Source organism: Chiloscyllium plagiosum, chromosome 4, assembly GCF_004010195.1.
Source record: "Chiloscyllium plagiosum isolate BGI_BamShark_2017 chromosome 4, ASM401019v2, whole genome shotgun sequence".
Lineage (NCBI taxonomy): Eukaryota > Metazoa > Chordata > Chondrichthyes > Orectolobiformes > Hemiscylliidae > Chiloscyllium > Chiloscyllium plagiosum.
The window spans coordinates 7,233,398-7,256,196 of NC_057713.1; the positions used below are offsets into that span (position 1 = coordinate 7,233,398).

General features: G+C 41.0%; 1 protein-coding gene across 4 annotated transcripts in view; it reads left to right on the forward strand.

Annotated features, from left to right (window-relative positions):
• Positions 1-11,150, forward strand: part of pop1 (POP1 homolog, ribonuclease P/MRP subunit) — a 61,613-nt gene extending 50,463 nt beyond the window's left edge. For all 4 annotated transcript variants that reach the window (XM_043687652.1, XM_043687653.1, XM_043687654.1 and 1 more), the window contains exons 13-16: positions 3,337-3,528; positions 5,686-5,840; positions 7,211-7,579; positions 10,140-11,150. In XM_043687652.1, the coding sequence (XP_043543587.1) occupies positions 3,337-3,528; positions 5,686-5,840; positions 7,211-7,579; positions 10,140-10,791 (1,368 nt within the window). In that variant the 3' untranslated portion in view covers positions 10,792-11,150. The remainder of the gene's footprint in view (positions 1-3,336; positions 3,529-5,685; positions 5,841-7,210; positions 7,580-10,139) is intronic.
• The last annotated feature ends 11,649 nt before the right edge of the window (positions 11,151-22,799 follow it).

Below are 22,799 nucleotides of genomic sequence, written 5' to 3' on the forward strand. Positions count from 1 at the left end.
CTTGACCTGTCCTACCTGTCCACCTTCCTTCCTACTCACCTGCTCCACCCTCCCCACCAACCTATCACAATTACCTGCATCCACCTATTGCCTTCCCAGCTGCTACCCCCCTCCCACCATCCTAATTATTTCCCAGCCCCCTTCCCTCTCCTCATTCCTGGTGAAGCACTTCTGCCCAAAACATTGACTCTCCAGGTCCTCGGATGCTGCCTGTGCTTTTCCAGCACTGCACCTTTCAACATTGTCCTAATGACCCTTGTGCTTTCTGTGGCCTCCTTGTTCCTGTTGACTGTCCAGTATCAAAAGCCTGCCTGCTACACTTAATTAATATCAAGCCCACCTGATAGTCATTAATTAAACAAATGGGGAACATTCCAAGTATGTTAATTCCTGTCATTTGAGAGTGACAGAATGATCCTGAAGCCTGCAGGAAGTGTCCTGCCCTGTCAAATCATGGTTACTAAAATTACAGATTTTAAAATCATTTAAAATAACAGATTTTTAAAAAAACGACCTAGGAAATGTCATAGAAGTTTACAAGACAGAAAGAAGCCCATCTTGTCCAATCCCTTTTTCCAGCATTGGCTCATAGTCTTGTATGCGCTGGCATTTCAAGTACTCATTTAAATGCTATTAAAGCGTGTCTACCACCTTTTTCAGCAGAGTTCCAGATACCCACAACATTCTAGGTGAAAAAGGTTTTCCTCAAATCCCTGTAAGGAGAAAAGCTTTTCTCTACCTGCTCTGCCTGTACGTGTCAGAACTTTGATCACCTCAGTCAGATTCCCCCTCCACCTTCTGTGCTTTCAGGGAAACAATGCCAGCATACCTGGTCTCTCTTCATAGCTGGATCATTCCAGCCCAGACAATATCCTAGTAAATCTTCTCTGCAGTCTCTGTATTCCAATCAAATCCTTTTTATAATGTGATGACCAGACTGCACACAGTAAGCCTAACTGATGCTGCATACAGCATTTTGTATTCAATGCCTTGACTAATCAAGTATCTTCTTAACCACCACAGCTACCTGACCTGCTCCCTTCAAGGATCTATAGACAATGCGCAGCTAGGTCCCCCTGATCCTCTGTACTTTCTGTGGTCCTGTCATTCAATGTGTGCCCTTTTGTCTTCCAAAATGCATCACCTCTCATCTTTTCAGAATTAAATTCCATTTGCCACTGTTCAGTCTGTCTGACCAATCTATCTATATCATCTTGTAGTCTGAAGTTTTCCTCCACACTTATTCACTACTCTACCAATTTTTGTGTTATTTGTGAACTTAAATTATAGCTTCTACATTCATATCAAGATCATTCATGTACACAACAAATAGCAATGGACACAGCCAAAACCCTGTGCTACATCACTGGGTAAAGGCTTCCAGTCACAAAAATGCCCTTCAACCATCACCACCTTGCCACTAAGCCAATTATGGATCCAATTTGCTAAATTGCTCTGGATACTATGAACTTTTAGCTAAACCAGTCTACATGCAAGAGTTTGTCAATGACATCCATGTAGATGGCTTAAACTGCATTTGGCCCTTCAAGACTGCTAATCCATTCAATAAGAATATGACTGATCTGTTTATTTTATGAATTCCTTGTCTATTGCAGGTAACATTTTGATTACCTTGTCTGATATGAATCTGTCTACTTCTGGCTTAAAATATTCAGTGACTCTTCTGCCACTGCCTTCTGAGGCAGGGAATTCTAAGGTCTCTCAATCCTTTGAGAGAAAGAAGGTCTTCTGATTTGCCCTAAAAGGGCAGCCCTGATTTTAAAACAGTGTCTCCATGTTCTTAATTCACCCATAAAGGGAAGCTTGCTTTCCACATCCACCATGTCAAGACCATTCAAGACCTTTACAGGCATCAAACAGATCATCCTCCGTCTTCTAAGCTGCAATGGAAATGATCTAGCCTGTCCAATCTTCCCTTGTAACTACTAAACTAATATCTGAAATTAAATCATCTTTGAACCACCCCCAATGCCTTAAATAATGAGATGAAAACTATACGAAGTATTTGAGATGTGGTCTCACCAGTATCCTGTATAACTGAAGCATAACATCCTTTTATGTTCAATTCCTTTCGTAACAAAGGATATCACTCCATTAGCCGCTTTAATCAGTTGCTGTACCTGCAGATTAAGTTTTTGTGATTCATTCACTAAAATACCTAGATCTCTCTGTGTTTCAGAGTTCTGCAGTCGTTCAGCATTTAAGTAATACTCTGATTTCTTTATTATTGTCAAAGTAAACAACTTCAGGTCTTCCCACGTTATGACCCTCTATACTGGTCTGCATCCTAGTTGTTGGCTTCACAATATAATTTTCTGTCTATATATCATAGTCATAGAGTCACTGCAAAGTTTATCACCATGCTTTTGATCCCTTCATCTAAGACATTGTCAACTGAATTGTAAAACAAAATTGAGGGATCATTACAAGCCCCTGTAGGATCCTGTTCTTCACATCCTGCCAATCTGAGCAAGACATATTTATGCGTGCTACCTGTTCTCTGACAGACAGCCAATTCTCTGTACATGGTAGTATATTATCCCTTCTACCACGAGCCCTGCTTTCCACAGTAGCCTCTTATGTGGAAGCTTGTCAAATACCACGTGGAAATCCAAGTTCAGTATATAAACAGGGTCCCCTTTTGTCCATAATACATATTACTCTTTCAAAGAATTCCAACAAATTGGTGAAATACAATTCCCCTTTTATGAAACGATATTGACTCTGGCCAATGACCTGAGCTTTTCTAAGTGCTCAGTGGGCACCTTCTTAATCGGTTTGAACATTTCTTCCCTGACAGGTGTCAGGGTAATTGGCTTATACAGATTGTTCTGATATAAAGCGACAGTTGTGTTCTTCTGCAACCTCACACTATAGAAGATCACTCTATAGGAAACTGCTGTAGAAAACACGCTGTAGAAGTTCGCGCTATGGAAAACCCGATTTAGCTGTTCAGAAACTTTGCGTTATGCAAACAACATCCACAATTCATCAATCGCATTATAGCCAATTCACGATGATGAAACGCGCGTTATAGAAGAACTACCTGTAGATTCATATTTTCTGTTTCCCTCCCTCCCTCCCTCCCTCCCCTTGAGTAGCAGGATTAAATTTGCTGCTTTGCAGTCTGATGGAACTTACCCTTAACCTACATGGAAGGTATAAAAAATGCACTGGGCTTTAAATGGTGCATTGGTCATCGCTTATAAAACAAACTGGTTTTCTTGTTAATTTGAAGAATTTTTTTGAGTAATAAGGTGGTTTGCACTATGTCTTCCATCAAGTTAAGATGCTATTATTTTTCTTGTATTTCAGAAACTGAATCAGATGAGAAGCAAGCTGTTAGTTCCTGGGACTCGTCTGGATCTTGGATCGCAAGAGTCCAAGATTCCCATTTTGTTGGTGCATCAGCCAGGGAAGATGACTGGACAAGAACACACTGGTTGGGGGAGTGGCTGGGACATTCTGATCCCAAAAGGATGGGGAATGGCATTCTGGATCCCTTTGGTATTAATACAAGTGTTAATACTCTAGTGGGAGAAATTGAGGATTGCAGTTGCTGGAGATAAGGGTTGAGAGTGTGGTGCTGGAAAAGCACAGCAGGTCAGGCAGCATCCGAGAAGCAGGAGAATCGATGTTTCGGCATAAGCCCTTCATCAGGAATGAGGCTTATGGGCCGGGGCATGAGAGATAAACGGGTGGGGCATGGGGCTAAGGGAAGGTAGATGAGAGTGCAATAGGTAGATGAATGTGGGGGGAGAAGGTGATAGAAGGAGTGGATAGGTAGGAAGGATGATGAACAGGTCAAGAGGGCAGTGCTAAGTTGGAAGTTTGGAACTGGGATAAGGTGGGGAAATGGGAAACCTGGTGCAATCCACATTAATCTCATGTGGCTGTTGTGTCCCAAGGCAGAACACGAGGCCTATATCTTCCAGGTATTGGGTGGTTAGTAGAGATGGAGGCGGCCCAGGACCTACATGTCCTTGGTGGAGTGGGAAGAGGGAGTTAGTGTTCAGCCACGGGGCAGTGAGGTTGGTTGGTGTGGGTGTCCCAGTGATGTTTTCTGAAATGATCTGCAATTTGGCCTCCTGTCTTCCTGATGCAGAGGAGACCACATGGGCGCAACGGATACAGTAGATGACATTTATGGAAGTTCAGGTAAATTTCTGTCGGAATTTCTGCAAATATCATACTTACACAAATGTCATCTACTGTATCTCTTGCAGCCAACATGGTTTCCTCTACAACCACATGGGATTAATATGGATTTCACCAGGTTCCCCATTTTCCCTCCCGCCACCCTATCCGAGTCCCAACCTACCACTCTGCACTCCCTCTTGACCTGTCCATCATTCTTCCCCATCTATCTGCTGCACCCTTGTCTGCTACTTATCACCTTCACCCTCATTTTCATCTACCTATTACATTCTCAGCTACCTTAACCCTCAGCCCCATTGAAGGAAGATGTAGATATGAAGTATAGATTTAGCATTATCTCGTTGAATTTTGTAGTTCAAACTCAATTTATAAAACAGGATCTTTATTTCACCATTTCATGAACTTGCCCCTTGCAATTGTTTATCTCAATGACCCTCCTGTTTTGTCAGTTCCTGTATAGTTCTAGCATTTTTTAAAATAATTCATTCACAGGATGACGGCATTGCTGGCTAGGCCAGTATTTATTGCCCATCCAGAGTGTAGTTAAGAGTCAATCACATTGCTGTGGGTCTGGAGCCATACATAAGTCAAACCAGGTAAGGAAGGCAGTTTCCTTCCCTAAAGGACCTCTGTGAAACAGCTTGTTTTTTCCTGACAATCAGCAATAGATTCGTGGTAGTCATTAAACTCTTCATTCCAGATTTGTATTGAATTCAAATTCCACTAGCTGCTGTGGTGGGATTCGAACCCACGTCCCTAGAATATTACCTGGGTCTCTGGTTTAACAGTTCAGTTTAACCACTAGGCCATCACCACCACCCAAGTTCCAGAATTTTTCTGCCCATTTTTTAAAACTGAATTTTATCTAATATCCACCTGCCCAATCTGTTAGAGCTGACTGCCTCCTCCTGAGGTCACCTCAGTTTTTCTCATTAGATTGCAGTTTGCAGGAGTGTCTTAAGTGCAAATTAACCACTGTGTTTCTGACGTTACATTCAGAAAGTACTGTAATGGTTAAGTACTTCAAGATGCCGAGTGGAAATTGACTCTGTTTTTATTTTCCCGTTTCTCTTCCCTATAGACATTTTGCTGCATTTTATTGGGACCTAACTGCCTTTTCCATTTTTTCAGTTCTATCAACATTTTTAGTAATACTTTCTCAGTATTGCAACCCAAAAAACGATGTTTTATATCACTTTGAGATCTTATGAAAGAGCCAGTCATTAGTGTTTTCTAGTCTACTTGAATGTAGAAAGGTTGATCCCGCAGAATACATTTTTGACCCACCATTTGTGCTTATATAGATGTGTAGGTATTGACTAAAGAATTTAAAATTTATTTTTGTCATTTTTTTGCACTAAAGAAGTAATTTCAGATGGACATTTTCACTGGAATTCTTTGATTTACTAGTCCAAGAAAACGTTAATGTCAGATTAGAATGTTGTCCATTTATAATAAGGTTTTGAATCACTAGCTTGTTTGCAATTTTGTAGCTTTTGTTTTCAGATCTACCGGGGAGCGCGAGTCGGAGGTCTGCAAGAGGGAGCCAAACACACACAGTACAAGGGACTTCCGCATTTCCCAGATGACTTTCCAGACTGTCCAGCAGGCATCCAGCACAGTGTGGAGACCAAGAAAGAGCTAATAGACAAATACAATAAGTAAGTAACTAGTCCAAATGCAGGTAGCAATGTAACATTGTAACTTGCTGTGAAATTAGAGCTGAAAATGCACAAGTAACGCCATCAAAATTTACAAAGCATGATTAACACTTTGCTCCAGATATTTCTGTCCTGTAATTAACTGGCCTATGTCCAAGAAATTCAGACGAAACATACTGAAAAGTACACACCTATCCAGTCTGACATTAGTGCCATGGAGGCATTGGTTTAAAACTCAGTACAGAAGAGAATGTAAGTTAAATTCAAATAATAAACCAGAATTCTAAAGCTGCTTTCAAGTATCACCAGTTGTAAAAACCAATGTAATGTCTTTTTAGGGAAGGAAGTCTTGCCATCTTTAGCTTTCTAGTATATATGACTCCAGACCCACAGCAATGTGGCTGGCTCTTAACTGCCCTTTGAAATGGCCAAACAAGCCACTGGGTTCAATATAGCAAGAGATGAGCAACAAATGCTGGTATTGCCAGCGATGCCCAATGACAGAGTAACAAGAAAAAGAAAACCCAGTCTTTCTAATATCTTCAGGCTCAGCAACTGGAAAAATCTACCCCTTTTGCTTTTTATTAAACATCCTGTATTTGAAGTTTTTCCATAACTGGAATCCTTTTATTGTATTTTGTTTATTTACAACACCTGCGTGAAGTGAATGTCTGGCTTTTGTAAAGCTGCACTCTGATGTTTTGCTCACAGGGAGCATTATTCGATTGTGGTCAGATTTTGTGGTTCAAATTATAAATTTGCCTACTGTTGGTTGTTTCTTCCTACCCTGATTTTCTTGAAGTAAGACATCTGGATAAACCTGCCATCACTTAGCTCTAATCTTTGTGCTTTCACTAGTATTAATCATTGTCCCTTAGAACCAAGCTGTTATTGATCATATGATAAGAAACATTGTCCTAACAACTTGGATTCACGTTGGCATTTGGTAATGCTCAGAATTCCCTATATTTTTGACAATTTTAAGACAAGCTTCTAAAAATGATAGTGGCTTATTGCTCATGGGTAGCAAGCCAGACTTTTTAAACTACCTGTGAGACAAATGTTTTGGTTTTTATATTGTTTAAATATTCATGTCACAGGTTTGCTCTTGCCTTAAAGGTTTAACTTCAAGAAGGTTAAAGGCATTAACAAATATCTAGCCATCCCAGTTCACTTGGAAGGCTAACTGAACTAATACAATTCATGACAAACTGTCAAATCCATAACTAAACCAAAGATTCCTGGTTTATATCATGGCCTCCTGTAGTTGCTCAAGTGGGTCCTTTTTTCACTCCTCTTTGTAATCTTGAAAGATCATGTTGGAAGTTTTCTGCTATTTCTATGAGTTAAGTAACCAGATGTGTCTCTAGGTATCCACCAGCCAAGAGGCCTAACTATATCCATTATGGTACCATGACTCCATTCCGTTGTCCCTGGCAACAGCTAGTAGAAGAGTGGGAAGCCCATATCCAAGGGGGTGATCTCAAACTTGCTGTCAGTGGTAAAGAGCAAGAGTTGAAGTTTGAAGTGCAGAACCCTAATTACAAACACGCTGGAGTACATGAAAACAAAGCTTCTGAGGAAATGTCAAAAGAGGATAAACCATCAGAGCCGGATGAGGAAATGGAGGAGGATTCTGAAAGTGTGACTATTCTTGAGCGAAACACAGGATGTGAAAATGGCCAGAATGTAATTACTCAAGACACCCCAGCAGAAAGTGGGCATGTTTCCGTTTTGAGGTCTGTATATAACTTATGCCATAACTTGTTTGTGGATTGAATTATCTACAAATCATAAGATTATTTGATAAAATATTCTTTCACAATGTGTTCTCTGCCTAAATTGGACTATAGCATGATTCTTTGGTCAGGTGTCTCAATTTAAAGTAGTACTCAGCAGGTATTACCCATATGTAGCGAGTACTGAAGAAATTGCAGCTATTCATATTCAACTGTAGAACTGTTCTTTCAATTACTTCAACCAACCAAGAGACTAAAAGCTGAACTCCTTGCTCTAGGAAGGAGATACTCCATGTTTAACTTTGCACAATTTAATTTAATGACCAGAAAGGAAACACTATCTTCCCTTCTCTGCACCTCCAGTTAAATCCATGCATATGGGTGCGAGGTTATCTCCTCAGTCAATGGTTTCTGCACTTGTAAGACTGTGGGAAGTAGCTGTGTTGCCACAAGGTTGGAGGGTAAAATCGGGTAGGGGGTCGATGTGCAGTCAAAATGCACAAAATAAGAGAAAATATGCAATAACACCATCATTGAGCATTGGGAAGGCAATTCCACATACCCATCAATTCAGAAAACCTAGTCTGCACTTACTGCAGTGCTTTAACATTGATTCTGGATTTGAAACTCTATCCAGGAGTATATTGATTATTCTTGGTTTGAAGGAGAACTCCCTGATATCAATCCTAGACCCTTGACATCCAATGGTGTTACCATCACTTGTGCCCCCAACAGCAACCATCCAGGGCAGGGAGGGGTTATTACTATTGAACAAAAACTAAACAAGGTAAGCCATACAAATATTATGGCTACAAGAGTAAGTCAGAGTCTGGAAATTCTGCAGCGAGTAATTTGCCTTCTGTCTCTCCAGTGCCTGACCATCTACAAGGCACAGGTCAGGAGTATGATGCAATTCTCCCTCTTACCTGGATGACTGCAGCTCCTTCACACTGAAACAGCTTCACACTATTTAGGAGAAAGTAGGCCAATTGATTGACATGCCATCTACCACTTTTCATATTCACTCCCTTCACCACCACCAGCAATCTGTATGATTTGCAACAACTGACCCAAGGATTCATAGATAGCACTTTCCAAATGCAGAACTGCTTCCATTGAGATGGGCAAGGGCAGCAGATGCATGGGAACACCATCACCCGTAAATCACCTCCAAGCCACTGGCCATTCTGACTATGGCTTCGTTCCTTCACTGTCAATAGTCAACATCTGGAACCCCCTCCCTAACAGCATTGTGTGTTTACCAATGACAACATGGACTGCAGCCATTCAAGTGTCTGACCAGCTCCACCTCAAGGGCAATTAGGGACAGATAATAAATCCCTGATGGCAAAGCCCACATCATTTGAATAAGTAAAAGTAGATTCAAGTCTTTACTCCCATAGATTAACTTGAAAACTTAACATTCATAGTTCCTTGAAGGTGGAGTTGCAGGTCAATAGGATAGTGAAGAGGGTGATTGTATGCTTGCTTTTATTGGTCACTGCATTGAGTATAGGAGTTGGTTGTACATTGGTTAGACCAGTTTTGAAATATTGCATGCTGTTCTGGTCTTCCTGCTGTAAGCAAGGATGTTGTGAAATTTGAAAAGGGTCAGAAAAGATTTACAAGGATGTTGCCAGGCTTGGAGGGTTTAAGCTATATGGAAGAGGGTGAATGGGCTGGGGCTATTTTCCCCAGGATGTTAGAGGCTGAGGTGCGACCTTTATAGAGATTTATAAAGTCATGAGGGGCATGGATAAGGTGAATAGTCAAGGTGTTTTCCCTGGGGTGGGGGAGTCCAAAACTAGGAGGGCATAAGTTTAAGGTGAAGGGGGAAAGATTTAAAATGGATCTAAGGGGCAACATTTTCATGCAGAGAATGGTGAGAGCTGCCAGAAGAAGTGGTGGAGGCTGGTACAGTTACAGTATTTAAAAGGCATCTGGATGGGTACATGAATAGAAAGGGTTGATGGATGGAAGGGTCTGTTTCCCTGCTGTACAACTCTGATTCGACAAGATAATATTTCTAATGACTGACTTTTCAATATTATTGTGTGAATGAAACTTGGGCAAGGATAGAGTTATCCGCGGCCGAGTCCTTTTGAGGCAGTGGTTCATGATTTTTGGAAGAGATGTGAACAGCACCCAAAGCACGGGATCTATATTACAGTGCTAGCAAGCACAAAGTTAGAAAGCAGTTTAAAGAAGATGGGTTCGTCTGCCAGATTGGCTTGGAGAAAGCATGAGGTGAAATCAAGGGGAAACTGCAGAAAGAAAGGAGATTAGGGCTCAGGGAGATTTCTTGAACAGGTGCTGAGGCAGCCGAACAGAGTTTGAGTGATAGAACTAGTGGCAAAGAATTTGCGTGCATTCCCTGCACTTGCTGAGTGTTGAGACAGCATGGAAGAGCCTTTTAATAGGGGCAGTCGTAGCTGGAGTTTATCATTGTTTTCCAACTTAAATGCGTTCTATGCTCACACATTATTTGAAGCAGTTTTATTCTATTGATTCTAGGAATAGGCACATTATCATAGACTTGAACTTTTCTGTTATGTTACAGGAGTAGAAAGTTGTTGAAGCAGATATCCATGTGGTGTCGCCCTTCATCCAGCAGGGGTCAGCAGACACAAAGATATCGAGGGCCTGCTCAGGTGCCACTGGCAGCAGATGCTGTTAAATCCATCATCGGCTCTTATCCTCGCTTCCTGATCTGGGTCAGACTGTCATTGTTGAAGAAAGGCAATCCGATTGCTAATGCAACCATTTGTGTTCCTTCCAAAGAGGACCTTCAGCTGTTGGTGTCGGATCCTAATTGCCCTGGCCCTCAAGAATCAAAGCATCGAGACCCCTTCAAACAGAAGTGCAAAGCCTTGAAGAACAAGAAGAGAGCTTTGCCCAAGGTTCCAGAGACAACAACAGCTGCAGATTTGGGAATAACATCCGTTTCTGGTTGTGGAGTCAATTTGGTTCAAGGGTTATGGCCTGACCAAATACGAAATGTAATGTCCCATTGCTCCAGACTAGCAATCGGCTATGTCAGCCAAGGAGATTTTTCACTAACTGTAGGTTGTGGAGAAGCATTGGGATTTGTGAGTTTATTGGGACTCTTGCATATGATATCCAATCAGCCACCAGACCAACGCGGCCTTGCACTTGTAAGGAACCCAGCTTCTCTGCAGTATCGATTTGCTAAGATAAACATTGAAGTATGATCCCCAATTTAAAATATCCAGTTTGACTCAGATTATCTCCAAGCGTGCCTGAAGTTAAATATTTATATTTCCTTTCAAAAGACCAGTCTTGTGTTTTTTATTTACAAAGGTATCCAGTAGAATACAGTTGCAAAAGTAAAATACTTATGGAAATCTGAAATTAAAATAGAAAATACTTCACAGATCAGGCAATGAATTTGGAGAGGTAAACAGGTAACATTTCAAGTCAATGATGTTGAAACAACAGTTGACTCTTTCTCTGTATACAGATATTAGCAGACCTACTAAGTTTCTCCAGTATTGTACATTTTTGTTATACTATGATTCAGTTCTTGAGTTCCAGTTCTAGCATTGAGTAGGGAAATCTACAATTAGATTCAAAGAAGGCTTTTTCTTTTTGCTGCTCCAGGTCATGCCATCCCTACAAGCCAGCCTTCCTGCAAAAAGATAATTTCCAGTAATGGTTATAATAGCCAAATGAATTTCATTGCAACTGCAATATATTTTATTGACATTAAAATGAAATTGGCATAATTGTAATTATTGTGAAGATGCTGAACTAAACAGGAAATAATCAGTTATTTCATTTTCAAATATACTTTGTCATGAATGTAATTAACAAAATAAAACAGCTGTGAATGGTCTTTTTTGTATGATGCTTATTTTCATCTTTGAGGTCTGCAGGAGTTCCTCAAGGAGGGACCTAGGCTCACCCATCTTAAGGTCAGATGTGATGCTGATTGGACAGCGTTCAGTACCATGTGTTACATCAGATACTGATGTAGGCCGTGATCATCTGCAGCAACATCTCGACAGTGCTCATGCTTTGGCTAATAAGTGGCAAATGCCAGTCCTGCCACACTGGCACATCCAAACAATGACCATCTCCAACGAGAGAATCTAGCCAATTTACCTTGACATTCCATTCTTTGCCATTGCTGAATCCCTGACCATCAACGTCATAGCAATTACCATTGACCAGACATGAAACTGGTAAGGCAATATAAATACTGGCTACAAGAATAGGTTGGAGGCTGAGAATCCTGTAATGAGTAACTAGCCTCATGACTCCCCAAGCTTGTCCACCATCTACGAGGCACAAGTCTAATCTGCCCTGACTATCACTATTTCTTCATGATCCAGCTACTCTTGTGCTCAATGTTTCAGATATTGTCTCATCAAAGCCCTGTGTAGTTGCAGTAAGTCTTAATTTTGTACTACAACAGTTTGCAATAAAGGTCAACATAGTGTTTGCCTTTCTAATCGGTTACTGTACCTATATGGGAACTTAAATGCAGCCAAAACCCCTTCAATATCAACATTTAATAGTTTCTCAGCTAACTGTGTGGAATCTCCAGGTACCTAGCATCATCAATACCCATCCAGCTGCCAAAAAAGTCCAATTAAAATGAAAAATTCTTGCATTTGGCAACTTTAGAATAAGCAATAATTATTATAGAGTCATAGAGATGTACAGCATGGAAACAGACCCTTTGGTCCAACCTGTCCATGCCGACCAGATATCCTAACCCAATCTAGTCCCACCTGCCAGCACCCGGCCCATATTCCTCCAAACCCTTCCTATTCATATACCCATCCAAATGCCTCTTAAATGTTGCAATTGTACCAGTCTCCATTACATCCTCTGTCAGCTCATTCCATACACATACCACCCTCTGCGTGAAAAAGTTGCCCCTCAGGTCTCTCTTATATCTTTCCCCTCTCACATTAAACCTATACCCTCTAGTTCTGGACTCCCCGACCCCAGGGAAAAGACTTTGTCTATTTATCCTATCCATGCCCCTCATAATTTTTTTTGTTTAATAATTTTATGGCAAAATGACTAAAGATTGGGTCATGCACATGGTTTTGCAGTAGAAGATTAAGTCCACGGGATTTTAAAATATAATGGAGAAATGTGACATTCAACAAACAAGATTGGAGCTTTAGGGCCAGTGAAGTTACTCACAAATTAGAATGAATGAGGAGGCAATGGCACAGTGCCATTGTCACTGGACTAGTAATCTGGAAACTCAGGTAATGTTCTGAATCTCATCTCGTAGAGGTGGAATTTAATCTGTGTTAAAATTCTAATGATTACCTTGAAACCATTACCGATTGTCGTAAAACCAGTCTGGTTAACTGTTGTTTCGGGAAGGAAATCTACCATGCTTACCTCATCTGACTCCACGAAGTCACATGGCATCAGGTCAAGTATGGGCAAGGAAACAACCTACTGACTATGTTCCACCCACACACGCACTCCCTTCTTACACCTCCAAGCTGATGAATGATGATAACTCTATGTTGAACATGCCACTGAGGGTGGCAAGGATGGAGAATTTACTCTGGGACCTCAGTGCCACTGGTCAAGTCCTAAAGTACATTGCTGCTAGACTGGGTTTGCAGTAGATGAGGTAAGCAAAAAGAGTGAAAATTATACATGACCTCTTCACCAGTCTGCCTATCACAGATGCATCTAAAATGACTGTGTTGGTAGGTGTGCCCTTGTGGAGATGAAGTCCTGTCTTCACATTGAGAATATCCTCCATTATGTTGTGTGTCCTAAATGGAATAGACTTCAAGCTGATCTAGCAATTCAAGACAGGGTGTTCCTGAGGCACTTTGGACCATCAACAGCAGCAGAATTATATTCCAAGAATCTCATGGTTTGGCATCTACCATTACCATCAAGCCAGAGGGTCAACCATGCTTCAATGAAGAGTACAGGAGGACGTGTCAGGAGCAGTATCAAACTTAAATTGAGATGACAACCCGGTGAAGTTACAAAACCAGACTATTTGTGTACTAAACAGTAAAAGCAGCAAGTGCTGAGTTAAATGATTCCATGGAGTCCTGCCTCATCCAGTCGTGAATTGTAGTGGATAATTAAACAAGTCACTGGAAGAGGAGATTCCACAAATAGTCCTGTCCTCAATGATGGGGGAGCCCTGCATATCAATGCATAAGATGAAAGCAAAATATTACAGGAATTTGAATCAGGTATAGAGAATGCAGGAGAAACTCAGCAGCTCTGTCGACCTGTGTGGATACAGTAAAATGGTTTGAGTCCAGTATAACTTCAGAGCAAAACAAAAGTGCAAAAGACAAGGCTGATGCATTTGGAACAATCTTCAGCAAGAAGTGCTGAGTGGATGATGCATATCAGCCTCCACCAGAGGTACCCAGCACCAGTCTTCAGCCAATCTGATTCACTCCATGTGATAGTGCAAACATTATGGGCGCTGCCAACATTCCAGCAATAGTTCAAAAGACTTCTTCCAGAACTTGTCACATGGTTAGCCAAGCTGTTCCAGTGTAATCAGAGAAAGCATTCTAATATCTGGATTGGAAGAGTTTACTTCTGAATAACGATTGGATGTGCTAGCGCCTGTATACTTTGCGCTTTCAAGGTGACTTGACTAAATCTTATAAGATCCAGAGGAGTTCTGACAGGGTAAGTATGGACAATATGTTTTTGCTAATGGGAGAATCTAAAAATAGAAGACCTCTGTTTAAACATCAAGAATCACCCACTTAAAACAGAAACAAGATTAAAACGTTTCTCTGAGAGTCATGAATCTTTGGAACTCCCTGAAAAAGTGATGGAAAGAGAGTTCTTGAATATTTTTAAGGCAGATGTGGATAGAGTTTATTAAAGGGGTGACAGTTTATCGGGGTAGGCAGGTTTGAAGTTATGATCCTTCGGCCATGACCTTACAGAATAATAGAGCAGGCTCAAGGGGCCGATTGGCCTACTCTAGTTCCTAATGCACATGTTCATATGTAGATGTGGATAATCGCCAATAGCAAATTCTGGATTTCTGAGCTCAATATCTGAGCAATTATAGCAAAATCTGAATCCTTCTGTCCTCCTCATTGTTTACCTCTCTACTTAACTTCATCTCATCAGCAAATCTGCACTCGGTCCCTTGATGAACATCATCCTTACAGAAACCTGAGCTGTTTCCATCAAACATTTAAACTTCCAAGTTCGAACTGCTTTGTAAAATGCAGCCCATTAGAGGGCAGTAGAGCTCCAGAAAATGCACTCAGCATTCAGTCTGTGTCCTGAAAGCAACCTTAAGGAGTTCAAACTTTGCCACTGGTCACAAGGGAGTCCATCGCCTGTGACCGACTGAAATGGAGAAGGTTTATTCAGGAATGCATTGAGAGACTTTGTTGGGAACACGCAGATGTGATGTCGAAGTGTTGGAGGAAGTGCAAAAACCTCTAAACAGCTCATCAACCCAATCTTAAGCATCATGTGCCTTGCATGGCAAATTTGACAGATCGAGCAATGGACTTCTCAGAACTCCTAGAACTGGAATGTAAGCAGGTCACCCTCAATCCCGGGTGAGGAGAATAGATGTTACGCCCTGTACTACATCAGTGACTACAATTCAGAAGAACTTCATTAAGTGCTTTGGGACATCTGCTAGTCATAAAATACACCATATAAATTCAAGCTTCTTTTAACCTTTAACTATGTGTCACTCTGACTTTCATTTGCAAGCATTAAAAAAAAGACTTGCATTTATATGCTTCATTTTTTAAATGAAAGGTAGCTAGATTCCTGATTCACATGGGGATGAAAGGTTATTGGGATATGTAGGAATTCTGCGTTGAGGTTAAGTTCAGATTAGCCATAACTTTATTGAATGATGGAACAGGCTCAACGGGCTGAATGGACTACTCTTGTTCCTTGTTTGTATGGTATTATATAGCCTGTTTCATGAGTTTAGGATATCCCAAAGTGCTTTACAGTCAAATAAGTACTTTTTGAACTGGGCTTACTGTCAACTAATGATCTCTAAGTGGAGATTGGAAATAACTATTAAAGATTGAAATGGATTTAATACTTAAACAAAGCATTAACCGAATCATAATACCTCGTCAAATTACATATCCTTGGCCTGCTTTCCAAATGAGGTTAGAATCCCTCATTTGACAATATTGTGTCTCCACTCTGCATTATTGAGCCAATTGTGGCTCAATCAGACAACGTAAGTGTTTACACTGGCAGATAACACTCCCCTTTAGTGTTGCCAGCATTTTCTAAAAGGAAGGAAGGAAAGGTCATTCTTTTTGGTCTTGCTTCATGTTGGACAACTCACTTTGGGCTAACACTGCTTCGTTTTTGCAAACAGCTCTTTTTTTAACAGACGTTTACTCCAAACTTAAACAGAAGAACAAGTCACATTCTTTCCACTGCAATATTTATTTCATCTGTTGTACAAGATGCAATTTTAAAGAAAATGCTAGTATGGTCGTTAGTAAAGAGGAACATCACTGAAAATATTGTCATCTGCTTCAGGGTAATGTAGATTATTTCAAGACAAAAAAGCATTTACTGTTGTATAGTGCCTTTCATGACATAAGAATGTTATTAAAGTGCTTTATTTCTAGCTGTAAAGTTATGTAATTGTGATCATTGTAATTTGAAAGGCATAGGAACCAATTTGCATATGGCAAGCTCCTACAAATGACAATATAACAACCAAAAAATCTGTTTTTAAATGTTGGTTCAGGGATTAGGAATTGTTCAGGACACCTTGGCTGCTTTTCTTTGAAATGGGATCATTTCTGTTCACCTGAGAGGACAGAAAGGGCCTTGATTTAAATCCCAATTGTGTGAAAGCACTTCTGCCAATGCAATACTCTGCCAGTACTGGCATTGCAATGTCAGGACTATGGAGTATGACCTGAAACCGCAGCCTCTAAATGCTCCCTAGCTGGCACTGATACTGTTGAATGAGAGAATAAAGTATTACTGCCACGATGTACTGAATGTACAGTGTGATAGAAACATAGGGAATAGGAGCAGCAATAAGCCACTCAGCCCTTTGGCCTGATGGATTTTTGATGGTTACAGTGTATTTTGTTTAATATGAATATCTCAGTCTGTGGCTTCATAGAACGTGGACATCACTGCTCACAAGACCAGCATGGCCCAGCCTTAATTGTCGTTGAAATGAGAAGTGGAAGCATCCTATCTGGATGCATCACGGCTTGATATGGTAACTAATCTGCCCAGGACCATAAGAAACTACAGAGAGTTGTGAACACAGTCCAGTCCATCACGGAAACCAACCTTCCATTCATTGACTCCATCCCCATTTCCCGCTGCCTCAGGAAGGCAGCCAACAACATCAAAGATCCCTCCCACCCTGGTTATATTCCCTTCCAACCTCTTCCATCAGGCAGAAGGTACAAAAGTTTAAACACACATACCCACAAGTTCAAGAACAACATCTTTCCCACTGGTATTAGACTTCTCAATGCTCTTCTCAAATTTTAAATGTAAATAAACCTCACCCATTGTGCACCTTCTCCGCAGCTGTAATATTATATACCTCATTCTGTTTTATTACTCTTATGCACTTTGTATGGTATGATTGGCCTGTACTGCACGCAAAACAACTTTACACTGTACCTAGGTACATGAGACAATAATAAATCAAATCAAATCAACTTGCAAGCTAGACCGAGACAAAGACTGATTGATTAAGGCCAATTGTAGCACCCAGATAGAAGCCTGTTAAATCTGCATGAGATAGAGACAGACGATCAAACGCTTGGTTCAGCTAAACACAGTCTTTATTTTTGTTTTGTTTTCCCAAACTGAGGAGACTTTCTGAATCTCCTGTTTTTTTAAAACCCCCACATGACCGCCTAACAGCGGTAGTGCTTATTTTCCCCAGCACCCATGTTGTGTGTGTGTCGGTTAGGACACAGTGAAGAACAACAAGTGCAGAAATCCTTATTCATATTCCACCACCAGGAAGGAAACATCCAAGTGGCCAGTGGCAAGCAATGCCTTTCTCAACAAAGGGCAATGCTGAGTGATCGAAAAAGTGAAAGGGGAGGGCAGGGATTAAATCAAAATAGAGTCGGAGGGGGAAATAATGCATCCCAATCCCTGCGGTGCCTACCTCTTCCTGAAAACCTCGAGGGTGTGGGTAGACACTGTGTGCTCCTTCTCCAGGGACACCTGGGCCCAGTGGAAGAGGTACAGGCAATCAGTTTCCTCCACGGCTCGCTGCCTGGACCTGTTTATGGCCAGTTTGGCCAGACCCACGAGGAGGTCCTCTACACACAGTCTTTATTGAGTTATTTTGGGGAAAGCACAAAAATCCAGTCTTTAAGTGGTTAGTTTTTCCAATTGCTTGTCTGTTGCGATGTCAAGCATTAGTTAAAAGTTTTTTTGAAAAAATGTCATCAGCGAGAAATGAAACATCAGAACTGAAGCAGTGATCTTACCCGTCTTGGCTGCTTTTTGTATTTTGACTTGGCAAAAGATGACAACTGTAGAAGATAGTGATCTAAATGTAATTAAATAATTGAGAACACATTTGTGAACATATTTACAGAGAATGTAAGTTTTTTTATATACAATTCACAGATGTTCTCAACTTTCACGATGCTTATATGTCTTTTGTCTTTAGGTCCCTGTCATGTCTCCCACTTTTCATCTGTGTTGTGTGCAGATTTTCCGGTGAGTGATTGCTCTACCTATTCCATTTAATGTGTTTTGCAAAATGACTGATATTGTCCCATTTGCCAATGTTTCAATAGACCAAATGTCAGATATAACACTTTTGCGTCCAAGATACTAAATGAATGCAGGGATGTGAGCACAAAATCTAGGTTGACCCTCCCAGTGCAGTGCTGAGGGGGTTCTGCACTGTCAGAAGTGCCACCTTCTGGAAGAGACCATTAAACCAAGCTCCAGCCTGCCATCTCAAGTAGATGTGGATGATCCCATGCTGTTATATTGAAGCAGAGTAGGGGTGGGAGGCTAGCGGTTCTCTTTTACATGCCAGCCAAAATTAACTCAATCATTATCTCCAAAACAGATTATCTCATTGTTTATGTGGGACCTAACTGTCTGCAGATTGACTACAAAGCACTTTGTTGTATTGCAGCATTTCAAAAAGTGCTTTTTTTGGTTGCTGACCACCTTCGGGCATCCTGATGTTGTAAAGGAAGCTATATAAATGGAAGTTTGTTATTCAGAGTCAAAGCTACTCCATCATGTTGGATCAAAGGGAGTTTTATGTTGTACAGTCAAGGGCACTCCTAGAGTTCTCATTTCTCTCTTCTTGTCAATGACGACATGGGATCAGAATCTCTGTATACAAGCTGCTCAATTATAATTCCACTTATCCCCCAGCATAGAATGAGATATGTTTATGCAAGGCTTCATTGTACATTATCTAGCTATTTCTCACTAAATACACCTCCAGTGCTGTACTGGAGGCTTTCATCAAGTTTTCATCTCTGGATAATGAATTACACAGTGGAAACTAAACAATGAGTGGAAATAAACACAAATTAATTACTGGCTTGAGTAAAGAGGATTTTCTGTTTGTCGTTAGTCCAGTGTTTGACTGAATTCTTTCCCCTACGTTCCTTGATTTGTTGTTTTCTTTTAAATTGAAGCCTTTTTTTCTACAAGCAAGAATATTTTTGGGAGTATGGCTCTTTATCCAGTTTATCAACGTCTCTAAACCACATCATGCTTTCTTGCAGATGATGCAATTCATCTCTGAACTTGTTTTTGAGCCAATTACTATCAAATGCATGAAAATGCTGGGCCAGTCTATTTGCTCTTTCTTAGCATCTGCTCAGTTTGTCCTTCTAATGGGACAAAAAGAACTGTACACTACTGAAGGGGGCTATTCAGCCTGATACACTTATGTAGGCCCATTTGAGAGTGTCATCCAATTAGCCATGACTGAGAGTTGGAAGGTTGTGTGTTCAAGTCTCAGGCCAGGACTGGAGAACAAAAAGTAGGGAAATTATGTTAAACTTGTACAGAACCTTGGTTCAACTACATTTTGAGTACTGCATGCAGATTCACTGTCAGAGTAACATTGGAACAGGAGTAGGCCAATCAGCCCATTGAGGCGGAAGTGGGTACTGCACATGCTGGCATTTAGTGTCAAGATTAGTGTGGTGCTGAAAAAGCACGGCAGGTCAGGCAGCATCCAAGAAGCAGGAAAATCAATGTTTCGGGCAAAAGCCCTTCTTCATTCCTGAAGGAGGGCTTTTTGCCCAAAACGTCAATTTTCCTGCTCCTTGGATGCTGCCTGACCTGCTGTGCTCTCAATAAGCCCATTGAGCCTGCCCCGGCCTTGAATTAGATCATGACTGATCTTCTATCTTCGTGTCATTTTCCATTCTGTCTCCCTTAATGCCATTCGTCTCCAGAAATCTTTTGATCTCTGTCTTGAACCTACTCAATGATTGAGCTTCCACAGTCCTCTGGAATAGAGATTCCAAAGATTCACTACCATTTGAGTGAAGAGATTCCATCTTATTCTCAGTCTTAATTTCAGGATAAAGGGGTAAGGGCTGGGGAAGCTCAGCGACTGAGTATGTTTTAAGGTAGAAGTTAATTTCTGATTTTTGCAATGGGTTGTCGGGATAGGATAAAAGGCATTGGTGCACTCGATCATTGAGTCACCAAAGTTGGTTTGCAGTTGCAGCAAACAATTCGGAAGGTAAACAGGATGTTACCATTTATTTCAAAGGGATTTGAGTACAGAATTATAGAAGTCTTGCTGCTGTATAGAATCTTGGGAGTACTTCATCTCAAATACAGTATTATGTATATTTTGGTTGTCTTGTCTAAGAAAAGATATTCTTTCCATTGAGGGACTTCAGTGACGTTTTACTAGATTAATCCATGGGGTGGTGTGATTGTTTTATGAGAAGAAGTTGAGAAAACCATACCTGTATTCCTCAGAGTTTAGAAGAACGACTGTATTTATACAGAGTGTGACAGGGTGGATAGAGTTAGGATGCTCTCCTGCTTTCTCCCCGTAACCCTTAATGTCCTTGATACTCGAAAACCTGTCTATCTCCATCTTAAATATACTTAATGACCTGGCCTCCACAGCCTTCTGTGGCAATTAATTCTATAGATTCACCACTCTCTGGCTGAAGAAGTTTCTCCTTATCTCTGTTCTAAAAGGTCTTCCCTTTACTCTAAGGCTGTGCCCTTGGATCCTAGTCTCTCTTACCCATGGAAATATCTTCCCAACATCTTCTCTGTCCAGGCCATTCAGTATTCTGTATGTTTCAATTAGATCCCCACTCATCCTTCTAAACTCCATTGAGTATGATCCAGAGTCCTCAAATGTTCCTCATATGTTAAGCTTTTCATTCCTGGGACCATTTTCGTGAACCTCCTCTGAACACACTTCAGGATCAGTACATCCTTCCCGAGATGTGGAGCTCAAACCTGTGCACAATACTCCAAATGTGGTCTGACCACAGCTTTATAGAGCCTCAGAAGTACATCCTTGCTTTTATATCCAGCTCCTCTCAAAATAAATGCCAATATTCCATTTGCCTTCCTAACTACTGACTCAACTTGCAAGTTTACCTTGACAGAGTACTGGACTAGAACTCTCATGTCTCTTTGTACTTCAGACTTCTGAATTTTCTCCCCATTTACAAAATAGTCCATGCCTCTATTCTTCCTACTAGAGTGCTTGACCTCACACGTTCCCACGTTGTACTCCATCTGCCACTTCTTTGCCCACTCTAACCTTTCTGTCCAAATTTTTCTCCAGCCTCCCCACCACCTCAATGCTACTTGTCCCTCTACCTATCTTTGTATCATCTGCAAGCTTAGAGAGAATGCCCTCAGCTCCTTCATCTGGATCGTTAATGTATAAAGTGAAAAGTCGTGGTCCCAACACTGAGCCTTGTGGAACATCACTTGTCACTGGCTGGCATCCTGAGAAGGACCCTTTTATCCCCACTCTCTGCTTTCTGCCAGACAGCCAAACTTCTATCCACGCTAGCACCTTGCCTCGGACACCATGGACCCTTACCTTACTCAGTAGCCTCCTGCGCAGCACTTTATCAAAGGCCTTCTTGAAGTCTGGGCAGATAACATCCATTGGCTCTCCGTTGTCTAACCTGCTCATTACCTCCTCAAAGAATTCTAGAAGATTTGTCAGGCATGACTTCCCCTTGATGAAACCATGCTGACTTTGCCATATTTTACCATGCATTTTCAAGTATTCAAAAATCTCATCCTTCACAATGGATTCCATGACTGAGGTTAGGCTAATCAGTCTGAAATTCTCCATCTTTTGCCTTACTCCCTTTTTAAATAGAGGTGTCATATTAGCAATTTTCCAGTCCGCTGGGACCCTCCCTGATTTAGCGATTCCTGAAAGATCACCATAACGCCTCTTCAGGTATTTCCTTCAGAACTCTGGGGTGTAGTCCATCTGTTCCAGATGATTTGTCCACCTTCAGGTCATTCAGTTTTTCTAGCATCTTCTTCTTGGTGATGGTCACCATACTCAGCTCTGTCCCCTCACTCTCTTGAACTTTTGGGATATTACGCATATCTTCCACCGAATAGACCGACATGAAGTAATTATTTTGTAAGTTTCATTGAGATCACCTCATTCTTTGAAACCCGAGAGAATTCAGATCTAGTTTGCTCAATTTCTCTTCATAGGACTGCCCCACCATCCTGGGAACAGGTTTGGTGAAACTTTGTTGTACTCCCTGGCAATAATATAATATCTTTCCTGAGAAAAGGAGACCAGAAATGCACACAGTTCTTCAGGTGCAAGCTCCTACAACATTGCAGTAAAATTTCACTACTCCTGTACTCAAATCCTCTTGTGACAAAGGCTAACATTTCATTAGTCCCTGGAATTGTTTACTGCAACTCTATATTATCCTTCATGACTTATTGACAGGGATACCTAGGTCATTTTGTACATCCATATTTTCCAACTTCTCACCCTGTAAGAAACACTCTACCCATCTGTTCCTCTTGCCAAAGTGGCTAACCTCACATTTTTCCACATTATAATGCATCTGCCATCTTCATACTGATTCATTAAGCTTGTCCAAATCCTCCTGAAGTAGCTTTACATCTTCCCCACAATATATATCCAATTTAGCTTTTCATAATCCACAAATTTGGAAATAGCGTTTTGTCCCCACATCCAAATCTTTGATTTATA